This window comes from Procambarus clarkii, chromosome 56 (assembly GCF_040958095.1).
Source record: "Procambarus clarkii isolate CNS0578487 chromosome 56, FALCON_Pclarkii_2.0, whole genome shotgun sequence".
Lineage (NCBI taxonomy): Eukaryota > Metazoa > Arthropoda > Malacostraca > Decapoda > Cambaridae > Procambarus > Procambarus clarkii.
The window spans coordinates 14,940,945-14,958,061 of record NC_091205.1 but is presented as its reverse complement, the minus strand read 5'-3'; the positions used below and the strand labels follow the sequence as shown (position 1 = coordinate 14,958,061).

Below are 17,117 nucleotides of genomic sequence, written 5' to 3'. Positions count from 1 at the left end.
TTAGCAAAATCCATGTATACTACATCCACTGGAAGGCCTTTGAGTAGCAGGTTACCATTTCCAAAAATGTGGGAGTTTTTAAGGCAGGATCTGTTTTTAACAAACTCTTGTGTCGATTGTACAAGGTTGTTCGCTGAAAAATGGTAAATGATTATCTCCCTGAGGATTCTCTCCATGAGCTTGCAGATGTGTGATGTCAAGCTGATCAGACAGTGATCAGCCAGTAGTTTTCTGCTGAGCTCTTTCTGCCTTTTTTGAAAACTGGTGACATTTGCATATTTCCATTTGCAAATCTAGAGGGATTACCCCCTGGGTCCAGAGATTTTGTGAAAAGTAGTTTCAGCGATAGGCATAGTTCTTTTGCCAGTTCCTTTCCGACTTTGGCTTGGATTCCATCCACACCTGGGGCTTTTGAGTCTTTTAGTTTGTCAATGTTCTTTCTAATTATTTTGCATGTTATGGGTATATCCCTAAATTCATTCAAATCTCCTCCTTCAAACATCTGTGAGTGATGGGATGTCATCCAACCTTTCGAGTGTGGACACTGATGTAAAATAATCTCTTAGTGTTTACTGCCCTTTTATCATCCATTATAGCTTAATTAGTCTGAACTATTCAGGGTCCAGCTGAGTCCTTTGTTTTGGTTTTTCCTTTTAGGCAATTTCCATTTTGTCAATTCTTTTGGCTGATCTGATTCCTGAGTGGCCAAGTTTAGTGCCCTTTTGTATAACTCATAATCAATGAGTTGCCCCATTGCCTTCAGTCATGCCAGGTCTTGTCATTTATTCTTCTCATTCATTTTTTTTTACCTTATCTCGCCATATTATATTAGTCATGATAATCAATTATAAGAAAGTAATAGGTATGATTTTCTTGATACAGCTGGATAATCACATACACTACTGGGAGTAGCAAAATGTCGGTGAAACCCTTCATTACCGAGGCACCATCCGACAACTATGCTACCGTATCTGACTTGTTTGCTTGTACCAACTACACCTTCTGGGTGTCGGGGGTATCAGTCACAGGCTTGCAGGGCAGTACCAAGACAACTCGTACCACCTTGGCTGAAGTGGGTGAGTAACTAGGCTTTTCTTCCCTAGGGCTCATGTCTATTTTCCCCTGAGTTAAATTGGCTTGTATTTAAATGAATATATGAAGTTAATCTTTCAAAGTAATATCAGGGTGTGAATCTGACCATAAATAACTGTGACCTACCAAAACAATGCCATAAGTCTTTCTACCCATAGCTACCTTCCCATAGCTTCATTTCATAGTTTATAGCTTAGGATACTAATTTATGAGCTCGGCGAGTTAATTGGTGAAACCCTCGCACAGATGTGACGCCATTGGAATCGGTGACCATCATCAACGTAGATGCCAACAGTATATCGGCCATGTGGACAGCAGCATTAGTAGAACAGTGTGTTGATCATTATCATGTGTGTGTACAGGATGTAGTTTCCTTCACCGAAGACTGCTATGACATGAATGGCAGAGAAACAGTCTTCACGGTATGATAAAATCATTTGTTTTCAGTGCAGTCTGTTGCAAACTTATGTTTCGAGATGACAGTGAAGTAAAACATTTTGGGGGCAGATCAGCAATACAGTACTGAATATGTAAATGTATGAACAAGCTGACAGCCTGACAAATAATAGTTTCCAACAGATCCAAGGATGTGGGTATTATGACATGGCAATGATGGTACTGCTAGTATTCTTGACCCATCACTACTGTATCTCGCCATCAAACATCTCTTGCCTGTCCTTCTCTTATCGTTATACAACCATCACTATCTTCTTCTCCAAACCTCAATTGTTTCCATTATCACATTATTTTGCTATCTTGTGTGTTTTCTCTCCCCATATGAAACTAATTACAGTATCTTAATATGACATTTTTCCTCAGGACCTGGAGGCATGTGTACAATACGAAGTGACTGCGATGGCAGTCTCCCCCTCAGGCAAGCCAAGTCCCCCCAAGCACACCATGGCAACAACTGGAGAGCTTCGTGAGTGAAAATCAGAAATGAGAGAGAGAGGGAGGGAGGGAGGGGGGGGGGGAGAGGGAGGACCAACTTAACTGAAGTACCTAACCTAAAATAGCATAGCATAACATAACCTGTCGTAATGTGTAGAAATTCTAAGAAACCAAATAACCAATCTTGACCTCAAAGCAATGCACACGACTTTCCTTTTTCAATATGAAATTCACATGTGTGTATTTTGACTTATTACCAGATTTGCAAACATGTGTGTGCTATAATAGTCCTTAAAGTACATATCAATGTGCTAAACCTTGAGAGGTTCCCATAAATAATTGGCATTTAAATGAGCATTAACACTAGTTTTGACCTACCTTCTTTACTCACAGCCACTAGTGCACCCACTGACTTGCAGTTGATAGATGTGACTGCCCACTCTGCCATAGTCACTTTTGGACCACCTCTGGAAAATCCAAATTGTGCCAACATGTACGACATCTTGGTCATAAGCCTGGAAGGCAGTGTCGACAAAAAGGTCAGTACCTAAAATGAAAAAAAGTACTATTTATCAGATTTTCCTATTTCTCCCCCCCCCCCCCAAAAAAAAAAAAAATTCAGATGAGGTTAACTGATTGGTTTAATAATGAGTCAATGGCTGCTTAGTATTAAGGCAAATATCTTATGATTTTATTGCCAAGCTCTAGTGCCAGTAGGTCACACACAGTAGTTTACTTCAAGAATATTTTACAAATATATTTTGAGTTGACAAACCTGCTTTGATAGAGAATAACACTTTCACAATGGATAATAAAAATTCACATATTCCCTGGTATCAATTAAAGATGTTAATTAAGTCTTGGGACTGAGTACTGACGCAACTCTTTTCCGCCGCCCTCCCCCCCACCTTACGTTAAAAGTGTGTTTAAAGTGTTGGATATATAGTTATAGTTGTATAGTATAAAGATTCATATATCTCTTATCATTTAGTATTTATACAACAGCAGCCTTCCTTTACAGGCCATGAGCATAGTCTCAGATGTGAGCACACGGCAGGAGCACACACTTACAGGTCTTGAAGGATGTACCAGATACATGGTGCGTGTTAAGGCAGTCACATTGTCTGGTTCCGTGAGTCCGGCCACCAGCCTAAATTTTACCACCATAGAAGAAACGCCCTCGGCTCCCCTTGAGGTGCAGCAAGCTCGTGTGACACAAAACTCTGTTGAACTGCATTGGTTCAGGCCTCAGGTGACTCCTTCCTTACCTTCCTTAACCAAGATTACTAACCATTTTCAAAATTATTAATTGTTGCCTGTACAGTACTGGTAAAATTACATCTGAATTTTGTTGCACCAAATTACCTCATCTAATCTAATCCTACAGGAAAGTAAATTGTGTGCCGAGGCCTACAGAATAACATGGACTAGCAGTACAGACAGTGGAAGCCAAGATTACCTATTTCCTGACCACCCAGCAAATGTTTGGGTAAGTCACTGAACTTGTTGGGTTACTTCAGATCAATATGGGGTTTGACACATCATTGATGAGTCAAAGGCCAAACCAGATGTTGGTGGGGAACATTAAATGAAAGTGAACTTGAGCTTGCCACTATATTAGTTAAAATTTATCTCATACGGTCAGGTTAAGAAATGCTACATTCTGGTCTCTTAGCAGTTAACAAATGGCAAACCTCATGATGAGGCCACATTAAATTATAATATATCAAGCCATGATGTCTCGTCCATGGCATGAATAGATAAAATTACTGTAACTAGGGTTATTCTTGCATTCTTTACACTCAACCAAGGCATGACCCAAGGTACACAGAACAAACTCTTAACACACTGGGTGAAGAGATGGCTAAAGGGATCCTAGTACAAAACCACATGAATTAATGCCAGAGTAATAGTCTAAAAGGACTATGAAGAAAATTACATAAACTAGGAGTGATTCCATGTGCACTACCAGCATTGGGCTAAAAGAACAGTCTGGAGAATTGAGAAACACACTTGTATCTTGTATTGGAGCACCTTGCATTAAAGTTTACACCTCTTCCACAGGCCACAGTGAGTGGACTGACATCGTGTACACTCTACACCTTCTCAATCTCGGCAGTAACGCCCTTGGGAAACGAAGGACCTCCTGCCACCTACAGTACCTCCACCAACTGCTGATGAATTACAACCAGACTTCCAGCTCCCTGTATTCCTATGGTATTGTTAATCCTTTGCCTTATAACATGACAAATATACTGTGACCCCCATCATAATTGTCCATTAATGCAGAGGATACTGTAACTTGCAGTACCAACTGAATAACGATAATAATAGTCTTGTAAGTCAACATGCAATGTTTGTATTTTGTATGGGGAAGGGAACTATCAAGAGAAAGTGTCAAACAATTATGATACAGCTTTTGGGAGAGATGGAGGGGGAGAAGGGGATGGATGGGGGGGGAAATAAATATTCCTCTTGTTTTAAAAAAACAAGAGGGATATGGTTCTTAGCTCCTATGTATTTTAGAATTTTCAAAAAGAATGGTTTCATAATCGAATTCGTGTAACTCAAGGTTTCCAAATGCTACAAATATTGTGTGTACTGTACTGTTACACTAATATTAAAAGTAAAAAACATTATCCTCTTTTATTATTTTAGGATTTTATCCTCCAGATAAGATGAAATATTAAAGTTGAAAAAAAGAAACGGGTGCCGAGAAGGCTAAAAGCGTGCAGTTTTCTCAGTTAAATATTATGGTAAGAAAGAGGCTAAGGTAAGGAAGCCAGGAAAGCTATATAGCACTGTCGATTACAGAATATTCAAGGTAGTAGAAAGAAAAAAATGAGCAATGCCAAAGCAGTCTGATTCACCAAGGATTTAATAAACACACACTTGACTCGAGAAAACAGTTGGAAAGCAAAGTTTCTGAGGCAGTAGTGACTAAGCCAAACCATGCAATTCTAGTAGTAAGGTTACATTAAGCGCCCTTTAGTTAATCTTGTGTGACCAATATATACCCAAGCCAAACAAGTTTCTCCACTTCCTATTTCAGTGACAGGACAAAGGCCACAGGGGTCAAATTTAATGGCACATTTTGCTTATCATACAAGTTACACAAGTATTGGAGTGATAGATGATTAAACATTATGAATGAGAGGTGTAGAAATTAGAGTAAGAATTTGTTTGAGATGGAGTAGGTACTAATGAAGTCTTTATTAGTAGCAGCAGCATCAGAGAGGTCACTTAAAGCAAAACAAATATGGCTCCAGATCCAGCAAAACTTTGCTGTTTTATCTGCTAAACAAAGTACAATATAACCAATGTTTGATTTGTATCACTGTAGGATGAAAAGTTAAGAATCCACATTCACAGAGCACACAAGAAAGAGCATAAATATCTTGATGTAAAAGTCAACCTAGGTACCATCTGCCCAAAGTTATGTCGGGGAAAGGGAGGGGGGGTTAGAGCAGCAAACTCCATCAGCTGATTACCCATCTGCTAGCAGAGCAGTAGAGAGAATGGTAGTGGTCAAGAAAGCCTCTGAAGATTAGCGAGGGTTGGGGTTCAAAGCCTACACTGCACAGGTAGACGGTTAGAACATAGTTTAAGAACTGGGACTTTCCATGGGGGATAAGAATAAAATGTATATAAAAAAAGTTGTGCAATTTTTTTTCTGAAATTTAATAGTATTGCGTACAAACACTAAAGTTTGACTAATTTCTAAATAACATTAGGAAAATTAACCATGGAAATTAATCATTTTTTATTCATAAATTTCCTTTCTCCCATATAGTAAATATTTCACCTACAAAATGTAGCACCATAATACAAATAAAATCACAATATGGACCATAATAAAATCCCATCACCATGCAAAAGTTTAACAAATTAGGAAAAAGTGATAAAGTATCTCTCCTTTGCTGTTGGCTGATTAGCACCCTTTCACACAAATGACACGGCACCATTAAAGCAAAGGCATCGGCCCGTGGGTTCAAAACAAAAATGACAAGTTCTGAACTCGTTACATTTGTAAGATTAACCATAAGCAGTCATTTCAGACAAACGGTTCAAACACATGCATAATTTCTTAACTGGAAGAACAGCAGAATAAGAAACTAGAACTGAAGACACTAGAAGAACAAAATTTGCTCTCCCAACAAGGAAAAGATCACAGTAATTCAAATAGTGAACATACCTTAATGGAAACAATAAGAGGCAAGAGTTTCTGTAATTGCCCCCAGGACCAAAAATACATTTAGATTGCTATACCAGGTTCACTATTTTCACATCTCTGGCAGGTACAAAGGTCAATAAAGTTACATTCTAAGATGACTAATAATTTATCATATGCTCCAGCAAAGAAAAACATTACCATATAAACTGATTTATATATACAGTATAACATTTGAACATTTACAATAGGCAGAGGTGTATAGTATAAATATAATCTTATTTATATATATTTGCTAGTATCTATTTACATTAAGCCATGACAATCTTCTCCAAACATTTTTATCACATAGTTGTATACACCTGTACATTAATTTTGATCTACATTTTCATGTGCAATATGAACATTTTTGGGGGAGGCCTTTCAAGTAAAACGGAACACAACCAACATCCAACTTTTGGAAAGAATAAGGTATTCCTTTCTTTCAATGAAAACCTAATAATAAGTAGGAAAATATGAAAATAACATTATTAAATGCATCAATTAAGATATTGTACATGATGCATTCTTCAAATAAAATACTGTGTATAAAATAAGGATTAGGAACTGAATAATAAAATAAATAAAATTATTGGTAATCTCACTGGCAAATCAATATTCCATACTTCTATTGAAATTATATATAGAATAATAATGTACACACGTATGTACATGTGTACGTACTCGCCTAGTGCTTGCGGGGGTCGAGCTTCGGCTCTTTTTAGTAATCCTGCCTCTTGACTGTCAATCAACTGGTAATTACCAGTCAATTGGCAGTCGAAAGGTGGGACTAAAGAGCTGAAGCTCAACCCCTGCAAGCACAATTACACAAGTACACATTTACATTTGAAACTGTATGGAGTCTGCCTCCACCATCACTGCCAAGTACATTCCATTTAACTCCATTATGTACATGTGTGTATATTGGCAGCAGGTAATATACACACATTTGCACACATTTCATTGATTATACGACTATAAATATTGATTATCTTTATTGTTAATTTTCGTGATTTACACACACTCTCTTATTTAGGCCGTCTATCCCTCTGACTAGTGCTCTTGCATCATGGTTTAATTAGAATAGGATTTCTTCAAATGTCATATTTGTTCTAGGTTGACTCAAAGAATAAAAATTAACTATGGAATGTATTACTTATTGTAAATTTACACGTTTTGAACTGACAAGGTTCATTCTCAAGTGAGGAGGCAGTAGATTGATGATTAAGCCACCCAAGAGATGGGCATGAATAGCCCACAGGTGAGGAGACTTGCCATGAGAGTAAGACTGCCCAAACTGCTGTGCCCACTACACTTACTAGTGTTTGTATGTATAGGTTACTGATCCATGCTTCTAACCTTTACTCCTTACTCTTCACCTATGTACAGGTTATTGACCTAAGCCTCATATTCCTCACCTAAAATGTATGTACTCTAAAGTCCCAGTGGTATAAATCCAACATGTCCCTTTACTGCCTCACTTGAGAATGAACCTTGTCAGTTTGAAACGTAAATTTATAAGAATACATTGTACAGTTAATTTTTATTCTTTTGAGTCGACCTAGAACAAATGACATTTGAAGAAATCCTATTCCAACCAAGAACACTCATCAGAGGGATAGAAGCCCCAAACAAGAAAATAATCAACACGGAATATGCAGTCATATATTCAATGAAACTTGTTCAAATGTTTACTGGTGTGCTGCCAGTATACACCAGTGTGTGTGTGTGTGTGTGTGTATATAAACTTGTTTATTTTTTGGTTTCGGAGGGGGATGAAACAGCCAGTAGTACTGTAGTAGTCTCCTGGTCTTTACAAGAATGCATCACAGAGTGTACAAAATCAATTACATTTATTGTTATTAATTTGCAGGAAAATTTTGATATGGTATTTCTAAATAAAGATTTTGATTAAAAAAATTAATTCATTCATTTAACAGTACTGGAGAAGTTTACCCACAACAGTAAATTAAAACCCAAAAATCTGGTTAAAAAAAAAAAAAAAAAATTTACTAACCCCCATTATTTTGGGGTGAACCCACTTTATACAAAAACCAAAAGTTGACTATTTACTCTCATCATGCACACAACCAGCCATCTTCTGCATGGTACTGCATAATATAAACTACATAAACTTGATATCATGCAATACTCGGATAAATATTAAAAAAATTAATAGAAAAATGCATCAAATACAAGTAAACCAGACCCTGCCTGTACAGTCAAAACAACACGCGTGAAAGCAACTACGGGGAATCAACATGCAGAAAACACTGGCAACAAAACAGCATTAAGTTCCATCTTGGTACACAGTGTGTTACTTTCTATAAGCTCATATGTCTCAAAGTATTTTCATGACACATTATGGAATGTAAATCAACAATAATAATAAAGATTTTATGAAAGTTATGTATTCTGTTACATGCCAGTAACATTCTGAGAAGCAAGCAAGCAATCCCGATACCATTCTGTTAATGCCTTAATATAATTTACAGTATTTTCATCAATACACAAAATAGTTACAAAAGCCTTTAAAACATGAACTACTGATAAAAAAAATTACATTACAAGAAATCAAAACCAGACACCAGTCTTGATTGCATGCAATTGATTCTTAACTCCAGGCAGACTCATATCAAGATGATAACTTGGCAATTTAACCTGCAGTGCAGTGTGGAAAGGAGTACAGGTTGGTATAAAGAATAGTCCATTTATATATATATATATATATATATATATATATATATATATATATATATATATATATATATAAATATATATATATATATATATATATATAAATAAATATATATATATATATATATATATATATATATATATATATAAATAAATATATATATATATATATATATATATATATATAAATAAATATATATATATATATATATATATATATATAAATATATATATATATATATATATATATAATAAGGCTGGTGCAATGAGTATATGAAATATTAAGAGTATAAGGTTGATGAGGTGGCATGGTACTTACTGAAAGAGAATGGGAGGGATGGAGGAGTGTGTGGGGATGAAAGGGAAGCAGGAAGAGATGGCACCAGGTTGCCACCAGTAGCAGCTTCACAATGGACCCGCCAAATATCAAGCCAGTGCTACCACAAATTTATTTTTGTATTACATGTACTATAGAAAAGCCATTTGATTGAAAATTTAACACCATAAGCAATTAATCAAGATAATGACCTAAAAATAAACATTATAAGATAAAGAAGAATATCTTAATATGTACTACAGTATGCATATAACTTGCAAACTCTGAAGAGAACAGACATGATATTTCAAACTTTCATCTACATTCCGAGACATACAGTACTCAAGATGTCTTAAAAAAAAGTGAACACACACAATTAAAATGTCGAGGCTTAAAAATATTAAGTGCCACCAAGAGCCAGTGAGTGCTGCATTATGTTCATTTACATTGTAGAAATAAGAGGGAGTCAGATCAGAAAAGTGGCTTGTGAGAATACAGTCGAGGGGACTACAGGAGGGTTTGGGCTTACTTGTAGGAGACTACAATGGAAGAAATGTCAGGGAAGGAGATGATGGCATCCATAAACACGCAAATGTCCAATAACTTTCAAATGGTGCCAAGCAACAGAAATAATGAAAGTTCAAACCTCCCAAGCGGTAACAGACTGATAGAGAACGCCACACCCACGATACAACAGTGCAAGGAGGAAAAAGGGACAACAAAAATAGAGACAAATAGAGCATTTAACCCTCAAAATGCAGCTATCATGAAAATTGTCATCTTACCTATATTAAAAACAAAATCAATAAACAATATAAATGAATAGGCAACTTCTACTGTCAAGCACCAGTTGGCAGAGATTAAGCACATTTATTAATGCCGTACACGATGTTTGCTGACACTGTGATATAGGGGAGAACTTGTATATTCACCTTAAATGTTTTTGTTTCACAATTCATGTACACATAATTGACAAAAAATAGTGATTGAGCACTATACATAAGCCTACAATGAAATATTTACACCTATTGCACATAAAATTACTTCCTGGAACAGCTCAAAGTTGTGCCCACTCCTTCCTTGCAATTCTGTCTGGGAATATATGGATTCAAACACTAAATTGTCATTTGATAACCACGCACCTAGTACACGATAACATCAAACTTATAGTTAGAAATTACAAAAATTCATAATCTTTTTATGGGGTCTTTTTTTTTTTAACTCCATTACATCTATAAACAGCTAAATTATTAATTATATTGATAAGCCATCAATTATCATAAATAAATTAACATCGCTGGTATAAAAACTGGTAAAAAAATATAACATTGTTAAATGGGAATAACCAGTGACCCACAAGCTCAACAAATGACGAGCACTGCAATTAAGGTCCAAGGGTCGGAAATGAGCATCAGTATCAAAAGGGCAGCAGAGCAGTTTGAAAATGGTATTACAACAAAAGCAAAACCAACGGTACGAAACAAGACCACGTAATCAGACGGGGAAAACAGGGAGTAACGCTCGAAGAATGAGTTAGTGAAGAACTCAACAAGAGGTTCCAGGTCATTTCTACAAACTGGAGCCAGACTGGTGTCCAAGTAGAGGGGACAAAAGACAGCCAGAAGCAACCCTTGACAGAATTAAGGTTACTACAGAAGAACCAAAAATATATCCTGGAAGAACTGGATGTACCAAAAACTTCTGAACAGTGTAACTGAAGGAAGCTGCAGAAATCCTGTTGTTCACTACCACTTGTGGAATTTACATATGTCCAATAACAATAAAATAATTTTCAGAAAATTTGAGATCAGATTAATCATTTCCTTTATTCTTGACTCTTGAAATATACAAGCACAACATGAATGGAGCTTATCAAAAGATCAACCTGTAAGGATATCGAACCAAACTGTAAAGGATGTGAACCAAAGATCACATCAGCCAACAATCTATCCCTCACGACCAATATATATTTTTGTTCCTAAGATTTCAATTGTTTCTCGTCCCTAATTTGTTCCTACGATTTCAATTGTTTCTTTTGTCCCTAACAAAATAGTATGTGTAGGATTTATGATCCAAATCAAAGATCCAAGACCATTTATGATCCTTATGAGTATATAAGGTCATAATGGATACAAAATTCAACATTTAAACAGTTGTCAAAGATGTCAAGCCAACAAGTATGAGAAAAGTTCATAGTGCTGAATAGGGCTCTCATCCTTCAATGTTTTATTCCACAAAAAATTAGTGCTCTACATAGAGATTCAAATCCTCAATACTTTGATCACAAAGTAATTCTATCCCGAGCCCAAAATTTATTGTATCAGTATTGTCAATAACATCAAGGCAATGAGTGTCAAAGAGCATCATAGTACGAACAAATTGCTCTCATTCTTCCAAAAAATGCTTGATAAAATATTTTTTTATAAAATTCAAAACATTAGTATGTTTACTAATAATAAACACATGGAAAATACTGGAGGGCCAAGTCCCAAATCTACACAGTAAAATAAAATCCTACTAGAGTGAATGAAATGGAAGGAATTGCAGAATTGAACCAATGAAGAGCAGGGGTGCCATAGGTACAATAAGAGAACACACTATAAACATCAGAGGTCCACGGTTGTTCAACATACTCCCCCAGCGAGCATAATAAATATTGCCGGAACCAATGTAGACATTTTAAAGAAAAACTGGATAGTTTTCTTCAAGAGGTGCCAGACCAACCGGGCTGTGGTGGATATGTGGGCCTGCGGGCCGCTCCAAGCAAAAACCTGTTAAACCAATCTCTCTCAAGTCAAGCCTGGCTCTGGCTTGGGGAGAAGAACTCACAGAACTAGGTACAATCCAGTAATTTGATCGTATAGTAATTCTATGCAGAGTACCTTCCACCATACCTATAGCATTAAAAGGGAATGTCTGTCTATTCAGAATAGGCAGCTAGGTGCTTAGTTATATGAAAAGCTTACTCTACATTTGTAAACTTCAAAATCATTTTAAAAACTTGGAGGGGGAGACACCAAAGAAATTAAAAACAGCATTTGAAACACAAAAATTGGAGTATACAGTATCCATATCTGGTATCCATCAGGTATCCATATCTAGGGGGGGGGGGGAACATAAATAGGTAAAATGCTACCAAATCGCTTCCAGACCAGACTGGAGATGTTAAATGTCAAAGGTGGTAAAGAGGAAATACGATCACATACAAAAATGAAATGGGAATCGGCAAAGTTGACAGTGGAATATTGAAAACCTGCAATGTCTAGAACGAGGGGCCACAGACTCGAGCTTAGAAAGCAAAGGTGCTCTAATTATTAATTTGCACAAGAACTTTCAAATGAGCTGTAAATGAATAGAACTAGTTAAGTGAGGTGTAGCTCTCATTCTGAAGCTATAGTTCAATAAGCACACACGGGAAGACGGGACACCACGAGCATAGCTCTCATCCTTTAACTACACTTAGGTAATTACACACACACACACACACACACTCTTTCTCTCTCTCAAAAAACCTTTGAAGTTAGCAATCATAGACTTGGAATGATTTCCTGAAGCTATTGACTATTAAATTGAGATTTCTCTATTTATTCTGCACACCAGCCAATTGGCTCTAAAATCAGCCACCAGTGCTGAAAGATTCAAGTCAATATGCAAGGATATTCTCCGGGTATTGCACAATGTGAATGTCTAATAAGAAATCACATTTTATCAATAACACACCAGCAAAAGTTGTTCTTAGGCACATAAAATCTATAAAATCTAAAACACCCGTATCAATTTATCATGACGACCTCCATGACTGAACCTATGAATATAAGACACATTATAGTATAATGAATATGTTTGGAAAAGATTGTTTTAAACATACAGAACGTATTTGTAAAAAGTCATTTAAACAGTAGAAATAGAGACGGCATAGAAGATGGCTTAGTTTAAAAGGCTTCAAAATCTGACTCTCTCTCTCCAGGAGGCAACAGGGATTTCCATCTCTAAAGATCAAACATGCTTTAATTTGGCATCAGTAATTATCCTAACATAACCTATTCATCAACAGGTATAAAAAATAAAAAAACAAATAAAAACTTGCATTAACATTGCAGTTTACTTTAGTACAACCAGAATGAACAAATTAACAATTTTGACGTTAAATCCCAGCATAGTTTACATTAGCACCCAGGTACCCCTTAGTTATATCATCAAAAACTGATCAGACATTACTAATTACACAATGGGATTCACAAAAAAAAAAATTAACGATTATCTCATTCCCTGTAGTTGGCTATATTTCTTTAAAACAAATTAGTTTACACTAATCAGTGAATAAAATGATTGGCTACAAATTATTTTCCACCAATTCTCATAAAATACAAGACAAAATTAGGTATCTTTCTGACATGGATGCTCTTTTGTCATCTTTCATCCCTTTTAAGCTCTTTATTTTTATACACTAGAGTTTCTCATATAAAATATATCACAATCTAAATCTATGCTGACTACATGAACAACACATTTTTATGCAAGTAATCAGATTTATTTATTTCAGTTGTTACTGCATAAATGTGTATCAACATAAACAAAACCAAAAAGAAACAAAATGAATAGTATTTCATCTTGACTTAACTCAAGGTGAGAGCTTTGTTTGCTGAACTAACATAAACGTATGCACAGGGCGAGACCTTTGGTTGCTGAACATCAATGTTCACTTAAGGCGAGACCTTTGGTTGCTGTATTAACATAAACGTTCGCTCAGGGCGAGACCTTTGGTTGCTGCACTAACATAAACGTTCATTCAGGGCGAGACCTTTGGTTGCTGAACTAACCAAGCTAAGTTAAGAGTAATGATAATCCTGAGAAAACAAAGGTAATGCAGGAAAGTTGACAAACTGTATGCTACACATTTGTCAGTCGGTAGAGAAATAATTGGTTATTTACCAAGGACTACTTTAATTGTAGGACTGAATAAATTCAGTCCTACAATTAAAGTCCGAGATATGAGAACTTAATATGAAGCAGTAACGTGCTACCCGAATAAAACAATAACAAATCCTGCCACTTCATTCATACAATCATTAAACCAGGTCCTAACTTACAGATATGATTGTTATGGATTATTTGAGCTTAATCACAACCACAGAAAACAGAATGTCATATTATCAGTATCACTTTCCAACATTTTATTTGTGTTTCTCTTTCTTCTTTCCAACACTAAACACTTTTTTGTTGGGGGTTTCAATTAAAATATTCCAAAAGTATACAAGATTTGCTTTGCACATTGGATTTGAATACTCATTTGGCACAATACCATCAATGTAGGCCTCAAAATAACTGAACATTGGGAACCAAATTTTAGTCCTAAAAGAATCTCTCTGATGCAGAGCACGATTATTTGCTAGAGAATGGTAATAAAGGAACATACGAGACGTGATATAAAAGGCAATAAATACATCAATCGAGTAGTGCTCATGTGCAGCCAGGATAAAGAAAATGCCAAAAGTGTTAAGCACCCATGAAGCAATGTGCAGATAGTACATTCGTCTTGGAGTATCTGGGGAGAGAAATTTTGTTTTAATTCTTCCAATATAAACACACTGTACTTGCAAAAACTGTGCTGAGATAAACCAGCCCATCCTTCTGTTTAGGTAGTATTCATAAGTAACGATGAGGCCCATTGTATATACTGTATATTGACGCAAGAGGCAACTAGAAAGTAGAAATCTGTACTATTGAATTTGGACAAACTAGAAAAGTTTTGAATTGATGTTGCAAAGAAAACTTAACCTAATCTTCTTAGGCCTAATACACACCATCTGAGGCCTAATATAGTACATATATGTATTATACTAGGTCTAGGAATATTTAAGTTTGCCTTTTCGCTCTATTGTGTGGTCTCTATAAAATGAATACAGTAGTTCCATATTCTACCAATTTTCCATTGCATCTATATATGTACGAAGGTGCACATAGTTACAAAAAGTACTATGTAAACAGGAGGACGGGTTGGATAAGCACCATACAGTATGCAGATGACGAGTCATAATAATGTGGCTGAAGAGTTGCTATCCAACCCACAACTGAAAATGAAGAAATGTCAACGTTGTGGCTCATCCGGGACCATTACCAAGTCGTCTAATGAAAAGACAGTGGAAGAGAAAAAATATAACAGATGAGAGTGAGATGAAAGGTGAGAGGCAAAGAGATGAAGATAAGAATAATAAATTGAAATAAAAGTAAGATGAAAGGTGAGAATAAGATCACAGGAAAGAATAAGAGAAAAAAGTAAGAATATAAAGAATTAGGTAAAGGAAGGTTTAGAATTGCCATCCACACTTCCATGGAAATAAACCTTCCATTCGCCTGGACTGTATAGCTCTCAAACGTGGACCCCACGCGTGTGAGGCCGTAGCTCCATCAACTGGGCTATGAGCAGTCTTATAAAGGAGAGTTTCCTAAAGCAGCATCCTGCTGCCAAACTGGAATTTCCAATTTTCTCTGACTACTACTGAAACCCAGAGGAATTTATATGATGATGATATGGGTCAGTAATTCCCCTGGGCTTCAGTAGTAGTCAGGAAAAGTTGAAAATTCTAGTTTTCACGGTTCAAGACCCATTCAATCCAGGTGAATGGAGGTTTTAGAAGTAAGCGAAGGAAAAATTTAACAGGAAAAGGTATAAATAAGAAAAAGTTAGAAATGTAGAAAGCTAAAAAATAAATAAAAAAAAAGACCTGCAAGAAGCCAAATGACAAAGAAAAAATCTAGTAATGAAAGAGACAAAGAAAAGAGCACCTAGAAGGGTCAAAGCTAAGTCAGGTTACGTTTGTTAAGAAAGTTAGAGCTTTTAAAAAGCTACTGTGAAAGGGAAGAGTCAACCACTACTCAGATTACTACAAAGTATGTTAGTTTGTCAAAGGGTGAGTTTTACATCAAGAGGATGAAGGGTATTAGCGATTAGTCCTCCTTATGTAAAACTCTCCTTTCGACAAACTGACACGCTTTGTAGTACAGTAATCTGGTTCACACTGCTGCTGGTGTCTACTCTATTTCCTGTTCATCTTGTTTTCAATACTTTGGTGAAACTGGTCATACAATGAATGACAAACTTAAGGAACACAGACTTCAGACACAAACAATGCTGTCTTCTGACACGTTAGGGTCTCTAATCATGCTATAAATTGATCGTCCTCTATAATAATCATTCGTGTGTCTATTCTTTTCAGATGCCATCTTGTCAAGTTGGTTCTGACCCACCAACATCCTATTGGTTGGTCTTCTTCTAAAATAATCTTTGCTGCCTCAACTTTTCACAGATGCCATCTTGTCAAGTTGGCTCTGACCCACCAACATCCTATTGGTTGGTCTTCTTCTAAAATAATCTTTGCTGCCTCTACTTTTCACAGATGCCATCTTGTCAAATCAGCTCTTGATACACAACATGAACCTTAGTCCTGGCTTTGTTGTACTTGACTACCCTTTCACAGTACATTCTTAAATGCTCTAACCTTCGTAACAGACGTGATCTGACTTGGCTTTGACCCTTCTAGGCTCTCTTTCCTTTCTCTTTCATTACTAGATTTTTCTGTTTGCCATTTGGCTTTTTCCAAGTTTCTTTTCTTCATTTTATACCTTTATATTTCATAACTTTTTCATATTCATTTCCCTATTCTTTTTTTCCTTCCCTTATTTCTAAACCCTTCTTTACTTTACCCAATTCTTTTATATTTTTAGTTTTTCTCTTAATTCTTACTATTTTCTCTAATCCTTTCCTTTCACTTATTCTTGCCTTTCACCTTATTCTTAACTTCATCTTTCCTTTTCTTCCTCTCACCTTTCATCTCATTCTCATCCCTTATATGGTTTCCTCTTCCACTGTCTTTCCATTACACAACTAGAAAATGCTCCAAGATGGACCAA

The 17,117-nt window shown here is 36.1% G+C and overlaps 2 protein-coding genes across 4 annotated transcripts in view; one reads left to right on the top strand and one right to left on the bottom strand.

Moving 5' to 3' along the window:
- The window catches only part of LOC138353086 (uncharacterized), a 35,679-nt gene extending 31,059 nt beyond the window's left edge, over positions 1–4,620 (top strand). Inside the window, exons 25-31 of the mRNA XM_069305746.1 lie at positions 883–1,076; positions 1,339–1,514; positions 1,912–2,014; positions 2,377–2,522; positions 3,005–3,235; positions 3,371–3,472; positions 4,048–4,620. Of these exons, the coding sequence (XP_069161847.1) occupies positions 883–1,076; positions 1,339–1,514; positions 1,912–2,014; positions 2,377–2,522; positions 3,005–3,235; positions 3,371–3,472; positions 4,048–4,161 (1,066 nt within the window). The 3' untranslated portion in view covers positions 4,162–4,620. The remainder of the gene's footprint in view (positions 1–882; positions 1,077–1,338; positions 1,515–1,911; positions 2,015–2,376; positions 2,523–3,004; positions 3,236–3,370; positions 3,473–4,047) is intronic.
- An 8,664-nt stretch (positions 4,621–13,284) lies between these two features.
- Positions 13,285–17,117, bottom strand: part of LOC138349675 (sphingomyelin synthase-related protein 1-like) — a 45,980-nt gene continuing 42,147 nt past the window's right edge. For all 3 annotated transcript variants that reach the window (XM_069305741.1, XM_069305742.1, XM_069305743.1), the window contains one exon: positions 13,285–14,751. In XM_069305741.1, the coding sequence (XP_069161842.1) occupies positions 14,381–14,751 (371 nt within the window). In that variant the 3' untranslated portion in view covers positions 13,285–14,380. The remainder of the gene's footprint in view (positions 14,752–17,117) is intronic.